This window comes from Gavialis gangeticus, unplaced genomic scaffold (assembly GCF_001723915.1).
Source record: "Gavialis gangeticus isolate Ggan-Ray unplaced genomic scaffold, GavGan_comp1, whole genome shotgun sequence".
Lineage (NCBI taxonomy): Eukaryota > Metazoa > Chordata > Crocodylia > Gavialidae > Gavialis > Gavialis gangeticus.
In genome coordinates this window covers 50,364,968-50,375,786 of record NW_017728993.1, presented here as the reverse complement: position 1 = coordinate 50,375,786, position 10,819 = coordinate 50,364,968, and the positions used below count along the sequence as shown (strand labels likewise).

At 39.7% G+C, this 10,819-nt stretch overlaps 1 protein-coding gene across 3 annotated transcripts in view; it reads left to right on the top strand.

The window, feature by feature from the left end:
- TPR (translocated promoter region, nuclear basket protein) overlaps positions 1-10,819 on the top strand; it is a 68,388-nt gene that overhangs the window by 26,744 nt on the left and 30,825 nt on the right. For all 3 annotated transcript variants that reach the window (XM_019501726.1, XM_019501724.1, XM_019501725.1), the window contains exons 14-24: positions 303-529; positions 1,430-1,593; positions 2,184-2,323; positions 2,416-2,564; positions 3,527-3,689; positions 4,264-4,398; positions 5,116-5,256; positions 5,438-5,606; positions 6,685-6,851; positions 8,221-8,373; positions 9,758-9,874. In XM_019501726.1, the coding sequence (XP_019357271.1) occupies positions 303-529; positions 1,430-1,593; positions 2,184-2,323; positions 2,416-2,564; positions 3,527-3,689; positions 4,264-4,398; positions 5,116-5,256; positions 5,438-5,606; positions 6,685-6,851; positions 8,221-8,373; positions 9,758-9,874 (1,725 nt within the window). The remainder of the gene's footprint in view (positions 1-302; positions 530-1,429; positions 1,594-2,183; positions 2,324-2,415; positions 2,565-3,526; positions 3,690-4,263; positions 4,399-5,115; positions 5,257-5,437; positions 5,607-6,684; positions 6,852-8,220; positions 8,374-9,757; positions 9,875-10,819) is intronic.

The following is a 10,819-nucleotide window of genomic DNA, read 5'->3' as shown; positions in this document are numbered from 1 at the left end:
CTTCCAAGAGAATTGGTGCTGGCTCCTACCCTGGGGTCTTTAAGAGGAGGCTTGATGTACACCTTGCTGAGGTCATTTGACCCCAGTACTCTTTCCTGCCATGGCAGGGGGTCGGACTCAATCTGCTCAGGTCCCTTCCAACCCTAGAAACTATGAAGCTATGAAATGTTCTAAGTATTCTGTTATATTGAAAGGTAGAAAATAGAGAAATTGCTTTTCCGCCTTTTGTCTCCTGTCTCTCTCTGTTGATGTTCCAGTGAAATGTTATTTATGATTTTACAAATTTGCTTGTTCTTTTTCAGATTAGAGTGCTTTTGATGGAACTTGAGGAAGCCAGAGGCAATCATGTGATTCGTGATGAAGAAGTGAGCTCTGCTGATATCAGTAGCTCCTCAGAAGTGATAACCCAGCATCTAGTCTCTTACAGAAATATTGAAGAACTTCAGCAGCAGAATCAACGTCTCCTGGTGGCTCTTCGGGAATTGGGGGAAGCCAGAGAAAAAGAAGAACAGGAAACAACTTCATCTAAGTAAATTTACTTTCCCTTTTGCACAAGAATGCTGTCAATCTGTATAGACAAAGTGATTTCAAGTTCCTGGGATGATAGTGTTGCCAACATTTTGATGGTAAAGACTTCACATTTAGTTATGTTATGGCTCAAGAAAATAGCCACAACTTAATTTCTTGTGTTAAAGTTGAAATCTGGATGCCTGGGAGAAAATCAAATCCAATGCACTGATCTCATCAATCAGTGGGCATACCCATGAAAGACAACTAACCTAGTGTCATAAACTTTTAAACAGATTCTTTCAATCTACTTTTATGTGTGAAGAAATGTGAGGGAATAAGGGAAGGATAATGCCTTCCTCCGTCCTGCCATTCACAAGACCTTGTCATCCACTTAAAACCTCCTAACCAGGGCTAGATTAATTGTTGGGGTTTTGGCAAGTGGTTAGAAATGATGTGAAGAAGACCCAAAGTGTCCCTTTCTGTATCCCAGGTAGTAATTCTCCTATAGCCAAGGCATGATGGGAGGATTTAGCTAACTAGTCAACTGATTATATAACTCTTCTACTCCTCAGATTTTGTTTCTCCTCCCAGATTTAGTGCTGCTTTTTTGTTCCTATTTTGCCATTTCCACCAAAGAACCTAAAATTGACGTAAAATGAAAACAGACAAGAATCCAAATAAGAGCAATAATATCTCTTGAGATTGTTTTTTGGACTTCGTGGATCTGACAGTCATCCTGTTTAAAGTCAGATCCATATTTTGTTCAAAGTTCCAATGATGAAAGTTAGTTACAAGGATAGACTTGAACAGCTTGTGATAAATGTGATAAATGAGAGCTTCTTTTAAAATATCATATTTGCTAACTATAATACTCTAATGCTACAATGCTGCAAATAAGAAAAAACTTCCTTTTCTTTAGAATTTCTGAGCTGCAGAGTCAACTTGAGGAGGCTCTCAATGAGCTAGAGAAGTTGCGTGAAGCACGTCATCTTCAAGTGCAGCTAGTTGATTCTATTGTTCGTCAGCGTGATATGTATCGTATATTGTTGGCACAGACCACAGGAGTTGTCATTCCAGTGCAAGGTAGGCTCCTGCTAGTAACTCAAATAAATAAGATTCCATGCTATTTCCACTCCTGTGCCCACCCCACCTTGCCTGCTCCCTCTGCATCAGTGCCTGTATCCCACCCCTGCACCTGCCTCTCCCCTTCCCACATTAGTGCCTGTCCCTTCCTACCATTTTCCCAGTCCCTTGCTGCTTACCCTGAATCATGGCTCTGGCTCTGACCTGGGGCATGGAGCATATGCTGGCTCCGCCTCTATCCTCCATGCCTATGTTAGGGCCATCCTGCCCACCCCTACTTGAGTCCAAGAAGAGGGACTTCTCTCCCCTTTCCCCCATTCAATACAGGAAGGGAGGAGACTCATCATCTTGGATTTGAATAAATATGGTACTTGCAATATTTTAGTGGTCAAAAGCTTTTGAAAATGAGGGTAGAGGACAGAGCACTTTTGAGTTTTTAGTTGGTGTAGAAGGTCTGCTCTTACCTAAGAGGCAATTGAGGACATGGGCCAAGTGACTCTGACACAATCTTTCCTTTTTTATACTTGGTATGTATTCCTTTTTATATTTGGTATATTTGGTTATTTTAAAATACAGCTGTTCTTATAAAGCTTCAGGTATGTTACCAGAAGAGATATCCTTTGCATCCACCCCAAAACGTTCAATAATGCCTCAGGCCATGTCAACTCCTGCTCCAGTATCAATGACTGAGTCCATAGAGGCAGCGGAAGCTAAAGCTGCACTTAAACAGGTATAGTTGTCTATATTTTTCAATTTAAAAAAATATTAAAGTTGTTTCAGCTTCTCTTTGGAACCACTCTACTTGACCTTTGTGTTCTGTAGTTGCAGGAAATTTTTGAGAACTACAAAAAAGAAAAGGCAGAAAATGACAAATTGCTAAATGAACAGAATGAAAAACTTCAGGAACAAGTCTCAGACTTGCGATCACAGAATGCTAAGATGTCTACACAACTTGAATTTGCTTCCAAACGGTAAATTGATTTTTATTTTTCCCATGACTCGTACGTCATTTGTATGCCTTCCATTTGAGGAGGAAACAGGCATGCTGATTGGTGTTAGGAGTACTGCGTGTTTGATACGAGCTGGTAAGAGTGTATTAGTGTTAATAGTTAAGAGTGGTTGCTGCATGCAGTCCAAATCAAATAAAACAGGTTAAGTTCAATTGTACAAAAAGCAACTCCATAGGAGACAGTGCTTTACTACTAAGAAAAGGCTAATGTTGCTTAATCCAAAATAGGATTCATACTTGATTCTCCATTAAAACAAAACAAAGCTCTAAGCTGGGGAAGAACTCAAAAGAATTTTGGATTTATAATTTTAAATGTAATGGGTTAAAGCCAGAGACAGATGCCTCCAAACTCTAGTCTTTGGTAGGGATGTAAATTATTATTTTAAAAAGTATCTGTTTAACCTCCTCTAATTTATATTGGTTAAACAGTTAACTGATAACACAGCAGCTCTGACATGGTTACTGCTGGAAGCTGCTCCCCAGGGCCTTTGACAGTAAGGGGGAAGAGGTGGCAGGTCCCACCAGACAGTACAGCCCAGGTGAAGCCGTTGGTGTCAGCAGTAGGCAAAGGGCTTTCCAAGGCCATAGCAGCCACTAGCTCACTGGCAGGTAGGGAGTACCTGTGAAGGAGCAGCTAATTGGTCATATGATTAGTCATTGGGCTGCCCCCTGTTTTCAGGCATGGCTGTTGTGATTCCCTCTGAACTAATCTCCATTGGTACTTTTTTAATGCTGATTAAAAATAGAAAGTGAGGGGGCAACATTTTTTTTATGTTCAGTGGATCTTTTACTAGGCTGTCTCTGTAAATCACACTTCAAACTGTTGTATGTAGGCATGATGTACTGATGTATGGAAGCATCTTGTAATTCAGATTGTCATTTAACTTAGAAATACAAATGTCTTTTCTATTGTCGTTTGTGAAGTTATGAGATGCTGCAGGATAATGTTGAAAGTTATCGTCGAGAAATAACATCTCTACATGAAAGAACCCAAAAGCTTACGGCAACAACTCAGAAACATGAGCAAATAATTAATACCATGACACAGGACTTGAGAGGAGCTAATGAAAAACTTGCAGTGGCAGAGGTGATTAGCACATTTTGCATGTTCTCAAACATTTAGAGTAAATAGCGTGAGAGAGAAAACGTCTCCTATACTGTCTTGAAAACTGATATAACTTGAATAGAGTATACTACCTATTCAGCAAACCAGCTGAAATCTTAGAATCCCAATAGGCTATATGTCTACATTTCTTAATTGCGTGGTGTTTGTAAAAATATTGATATATCGTTGGCGTGGGGAGAACCTCATTTACCAAGTGTCTTCTGTGCGTTTTCTGAGGTTTTCCATGTTAATTCAGAATCTATTTACATAGAGAAAAGGGGGATATAATTTAATATTTGTGAGCTTGCTAAACTTTTAATTCCTTTACTGTTTTCTTAATTTAGTTTCTTAAACTTCTGAAATCTGAGCCAAGTTATATTTTTTTAAAGAGCTTGACCAATTCTTTGTAATGTATATTACATTAATTAAGCGTGTTTAATTTGCTTTTTTTTTAAAAGTTATGTCATAGAGATGAACACGGTTTTGCCCAGTTTTACTGAATGCACACATTTATTGTCAAGTTCCTGAATTTCTATTTCTAATTCACTCTGTTAAGGTAAGAGCAGAAAACTTGAAAAAAGAGAAGGATATTTTGAAGATGTCTGAAGTTCGCCTGACTCAGCAACGAGAATCTTATTTAGCTGAACAAAGAGGACAGAACTTGCTGCTAACTAATCTACGAGCTATTCAGGTATAGTGAAACGATACCAAAAAAGGATAAATGGGTAGATGCAAAAACTTGGTCTGAGCCCAGTGTCCAATATGATCTTTGACTCCAAAGCATTTAAGCAGTAACCTTTGTTTCAAACTATAAACAAACATTAGCCATCTTTCCATTTTCATTCAGGGTAATAATACTGTGTTATCAATATGGATACAGTCTGTGTCCTTTTCAAAATAAGGGATTTTTTTCCCTATTCTGTGACAATACATCTATTAAAATTTAACTGACTGAAATTGTTGATCAGATCAAGGAACTCATTCCGTTAACTCTGTCTTGATTCTGATTGCTACTGGCCCACCAATTTTATGGTTCCTTCCTATGCTTAAATTGTTGAATGGTTGCCACGTAAGTAAACATTCAAAGCAACATCACTGACTTTTTCTAAGTTGTGTTTGCATTTCCTTGTTTAACGATATGTCATCTTTTAAAGCTCTTGCAGCTTTATTTTTGTAGTTACTAGAAATCTTATTGAAGAAAAGATTACACAAGCAATATTTAATAGATTTTTTTCAAAACAAGTTTTACACTAGGTTGATATGTCATGGTGTAACAATTAAAATTACAGAGCAGTGTAGTTTTTTTGGGGGTGGCAGGAGTAGTACCTGACTAATTTGTATTAAGTAATGTTAATCAGTTTTCTGAATTGTTATACATTGTAGCAAATATTTTTTGCTCTTTCATTAGGCAATATTGGAGAGATCTGAGACGGAGACTAAACAAAGGCTCAGTAATCAAATAGAGAAACTAGAACGTGAGATATCCCAGCTAAAGAAAAAACTGGAAAGTGAGGTGGAACAAAGGCATGCACTTACCAAAAATCAAGATGTGAGTACCAATAGAAAGTGGTAACGACTTTTTTCTATTTCTTCTAAAGCAAAAAGATTGCTTAAGCTTTTCTTAACTTACCAAGATCTACATACAAATCTTTAATTGTTAAATACAAAAAGAGAGCAATTATTTTGAGCGCTTGTAATATTTCATAAATTCAAGACTGCTGCCTTTACAGGTTCATCTGTTGGATCTTAAAAGACAGCTTGAGACTGAAACAAGCCGTCACCTTAACACAAAGGAGCTTTTGAAAAATGCCCAGAAAGAGATTTCCACACTGAAGCAGCAGCTCAATAATACTGAAGCCCTGCTAGCCTCCCAATCATCACAGAGAGCTCCTGGGAAAGGTAATAAGAAATAGTAACATAATCTAATATTTACTATGCTTAAAAGGTTCTCATGGATAAGACTAGAATGTGTTGGGTCCAATGTTGTGCATGTGAATGCAGGTGCACAGTACTTGAAATTAGGCAACAGCTTCATGATTTGTATTGTGTTCTTCACCCAGAATCTGACTAAGTGCAAAAATTCAGAAGACTTAACAGGTCAAAACAACAAAGTGATCTCTCCTGCATATTTGAAGAAGTACTTAGATATGTACTGCATTTTAAAATGCATCATATTACATTTTTCTCCATTGTTAAGTTTGTTGCCTGGACTACATGCCATTTATGTTATGCTGGAAAGCAGGCAAATGGCGGGTAGAGGTGGGGCAGGACAGAGGCAGCTGGGTGGGGTGGGCCAGGCAACAGCTACAGCCACACCAGCTACCTGCCCCCTCCCTTCTTCCTCCCCACACTACCTATTACAGTAGAGTCTCATCTTACACAAGGGTTAGGTTCTAAAGTCAGCACGTAAGGCGAAAATGGCATATAGTCAAAATTACCCTGGGGCTTGCCCAATGGTACAGTCTGCTCCCTCCCCCATCCAGTGGTACAGTCCCTCCTTCCCGCCCAGGGCAGCCTGCACCAAACTCCTGCCTGGCCAGCATGCACAGCTTCCCAGCAGGGCTGTTCCCAATGTAGCTGCTTGGCCCCATGCACAGTGCTGCGGGGGGCAGCTGCAGGCTAAATCCAAACAATTGGCACTCCGGGGCATACATGTATGATGAATTTGCGTAAGTTAAATGCACGTATGATGCGACTCTGCTGTACTCAAATCCAAGATGAGGGGCTTTTTCCCCCTTTTTGGTGTGGGACAAAAGCTGCATCTTGGGTTCAAGTAAATATCTTTTTATTTCATTCCTCTCCTGCAACACCCTATAAAAGTTAGTATGCATGAAAAGGTTTATATGAACTTGCTTCCTGTTCAATTTTATACTTCTCTGCTTGCCCGTGTATCTTCAGAAATTGTAAATTGCACATAATTTCAATCTTAAAAATGTAATCCTAGTTTTATACATTAAACTGTGTTTTGGTATTGTAGGGCAGACTAGTACCAATGAGGATGTGGATGATCTTGTAAGTCAGCTAAGGCAAGCTGAGGAACAAGTTAACGATCTGAAAGAAAGATTGAAGACTACTTCTAGTAATGTGGAACAGTACAGAGCTATGGTCCTTAGTCTTGAAGAATCCCTTAATAAGGAGAAACAGGTACATACTGACATGTCGTTGGCCATCAAATTACTTTACTAAATATTGCTATAAGTCCTGTTCCCGTTTTTCCTTTCTTTTGCTTGTGAGTACCGCAGCATGTATAGTATTATGGAGAAGTGGCACAGGCTATATTACCTCTCAGTGTATTCTAGAGTAATGGAATTTAAATTCCTTATCAGTGGGTACATCTGCACTTTACTGTAGAGTAGACCAATTAGCTTAGTAGTAAAGCATCACAGTCTGTATGTGCACGGGCATTAGGGCACAGTAAACTAATTAATTCCACTGTCGGATGGTACTGTCAAGGACAGTACTGTGTTGTGGTGGGGTACTTTACTGCACCAAAATGCATGTGTAGATGCTTATCGTGGGCACATATATTGTGCCTAGTCAGCTCAGCTAGCTGTGCCCTGGCATGTGTAGATGCTGTACCCAGGAGCAGTTGACTCCAGCTTCATTTGCTCCAGAGCTTATTGTATAACATTAATCACACATGTGGATGCACCCAGTCTCTCACATACATGTACCTCTGTCAATCTTCATAGTCTGAGTTCTTATATTTAATTTTGTTTAATATGACTGAATGTAAATTTGAATTAAGATTGGAGTTTGTGCTGAAGTGTTGTTCCCCGCACCCCCACCCTGGCCTGTATAAAAAGAAAATGCCCTCAAGAACAAGGTAAATGTATTACTGTGGCAGGATCATTAGAAATACAGGCATTGCAAACCAATGTGAGATAATTATAAGCATACCATATTCAATGGACTAACTATCCCTCAAGAAACAAAATCTTTGTAGGACACGTGCACATTTTCTTCTATCGAGTACATTGCTGCCTAAACTGAAAATATACCCTGTCCTCAAATAATTTCAGTAGGTGTCTAAAATCTTTTATCACCAGACAAGGTTATGTATTTTCTATTAAAATTGTGGTATGTGACATTGAACTGTCCTTTTACTGAGCATCCAGTTGTCTTCCCATCCAGTATTTTGCTGTTGCAAACACTGCATTATGGTGCAGTTGTTTGTAAAGTTGAATCTGGAGTAAACAGCCTATTATTTAGCTGGCGTATGTTTTAAACGAGTTACATGAAACTGGGCTTTAATACTGGATTACTTTCAAAATACACATTTTCACCATTATCCATGCTTTCTGTTGTCATCCAATAACCATTGGATTGAAATGGGAGGATACATATCTTGATGTAAAATGGATATTATTTGAATAATATCTGTGAGGCATAACATCTACATTCTTATTTAAGAAAATTGTTCAATTTAAGCAGTTTTTGTCATGTATTTTGATATGCACAGGTGTAATTAAGTTATTACTTTAAACTCTTGCTGTTGTGGCTTTTGATACAGGTGACAGAAGAAGTTCGTGCAACTGTTGAAGTCCGTCTAAAGGACTCCTCTGAGTATCAGGCCCAGCTGGAAAAGAAGCTGATGGAGGCAGAGAAGGAAAAACAAGAACTTCAAGATGAGAAACGTAAAGCTGTAGAGAGCATGGAGCAACAGGTACAACACATTGGACCTTCACTTTTCCTATAGATGTCCTTCACATTTTCTATAGATGGTGTAAAATACATTTTTGCCAATTGTGGTGTTTAGTGGTAATGCATTATGCCTTTTTTTTTTTTTTTAAGGAGAGTAGGTGAATTTGAAGGACATTAAGTGGATATAATGTATTAAAACTTGTTTCTATTCTCTTGAACTTTGAGCAGTGCATAAAGAGTAGAAAATTGACATGTCAGCCAAAACCAGCTTATTCTATGGGTGTGCCAAAACATGAGCACTCAGGGCAGCTCCAGTTATTCTAATCACAGCATTGCCTTTTTTTGCATGATAAAGACACTGTTCCATGTGCACAGCTACACATGCATACATCAGGCTGTCAGGAGGAGGGAAAAGGGACTAACAGCTTGCACTGCCACTGCTGACCATGCTAAGCTCTTGCTGGTCAGCAGCACCACTGAAAAAATTGGATAAGTCTAAGGAATCATCCCCAGGATCCCCGAGTTTTCCTGGAGAAGAAATCTGGGATTGAAGGGGAAATCTTCCCATCAGTTCTCCCAACCTGTGCATGGAGCTGGAGAAATCCTGCCAGGCTAGAGCAGACCCTGGGTCTCCAGAGTAGCAGCAAGGGGAGAAGGAGGGAGGGGTTCCCCCCCACCCCCATTCTTCCCTGCACAAGCTCAGGGAGCTGGGGACAGTGTCTGGCCACAGTGCTGCCTGGCTTGCTGACAAGCAGCAAACGCAGGGGATTACTCCTGCAGGCCTTCCCTCCCTCCCCACAATGTTCCAGTATGGCAGGGGCATCCTTACTTATCTGCTCTGAGTTCACATAAGGGTTGGGTGGGGGTGGGGAGGGTATTTCTCCTGCTGGGTGCTGCTAGGTAGGGAGAATGAATGTAGGGTTTAGAACTATGCAGGGGCAGAGGTTTCCTCCTTGTTGTATTTTCGAGACGTTTATACTAGAAATGGAACAATGCACCCTGGGATGCCGGAGGACCAGGAAATTGCTGTCACACAATGTATTCCTTTCTACACATACAAATTAAAGCTGGATAACAATCAGCTGTAAATGTACATTTTCAAAGTCTAACTTTATAATTGGTTGGAGCTTTATAGCTGATTGTAGCTCGTTAGGTGCTTCAATGATTAAAGGCCCAGGTTGAAGGGTACAATAACTTTTATCCTTCAATGTATGACATCCTAAAAAAGTAAACCATGAATAAACCAAAACCTTTCAGAGGTTTTCTTCATTGGATTATAGCTGCTTTAAATGCATACCTTGGTTCTCTACTTCATTTAAACATGCTCAAAGCTCTTACCAGTTCACTGTGTCTTAAAATACGCTGACAGTATTCAATATTGTGTACCCCCGCTCTCCTTCTTACAGCTGTCTGAACTGAAGAAGAGCCTCACTGCCGTGCAATCTGAAGTCCAGGAATCTCTTCAGAGGGCCAGCACAGCCTTAAATAATGAACAGCAAGCCAGACGAGACTGTCAGGAACAAGTACGTTTAGACTGTTTTAGCTGCATGTAGCACAAATGAGAATCCTATGATGAGAGGACATTTGCATATTTGTTTTTGACACACAAAGAAAATAGAAAAAGTCCTTTTCTGATTTGTAATTTTAATGTTTACTTTGTGTGTGTACAAGCTGCAGTAATTATAGGGAGACCAATAGTTTTACCAGTCCTGTGAAAAATAAGATTATCGTGAAGTAACTGTCCATTTTTAAAGTGGAACTTGGTCCCATTTTATTTTTTTTATAACTGTTTCTATTCCAAGTAACCCTTTTAGATAGGAGGAAACATTCCAGGTTGGCACTAACCTGAATTAGGAATTTAATTGCCAGCTTTCCATGTCTGCCAACACTTAGACTGAATCAGTCTTTCTCTGATTTCCCCCTCCTCCACCCCACTCCTTTATACATTTCCTTCTCCACATTTGACTTCCAATAGAATTGGCAGAAATACATGATAGTTCTTGTATCTTAGCAATGCAGAATTTAATAGGAGAGGACTAATGGGAAGGTATCTAAAAAGCTCTTGTTCTTCAGTCTACTGGAGCTCTACTATGATCCTTGGGTGAATAAGCAAGGTATCTTTTTCAGAGTCCTTTCAGGGTAGGGTGTTTGCTCAGGACCAAAACAGCCTTGGTTGGTCTCTTGAGTGGCCCCCAAAGCTATCCTAGACATGACTTCTAAGGTAAGGGGAGCCCTGGCTCCTCCTTACTCTGAGATCCTGGTCTTTCTGTCCTTTACTGTACCAGGTTCTCCATGGCCCTGACACAGGGAGCTAACATTTGATTCTGCTCCTGAGAGAGAGACTTGACCTCTTATTGAAGAAAACAAGTTCAACCTAAACTTCCAAGCAGCAAACGGGCACTGTTTCAATAAAGTCTTTTTAATAAGGCAAAGGCTACCTAGCCATAGATTCTCTCTTTGCCCCCCCC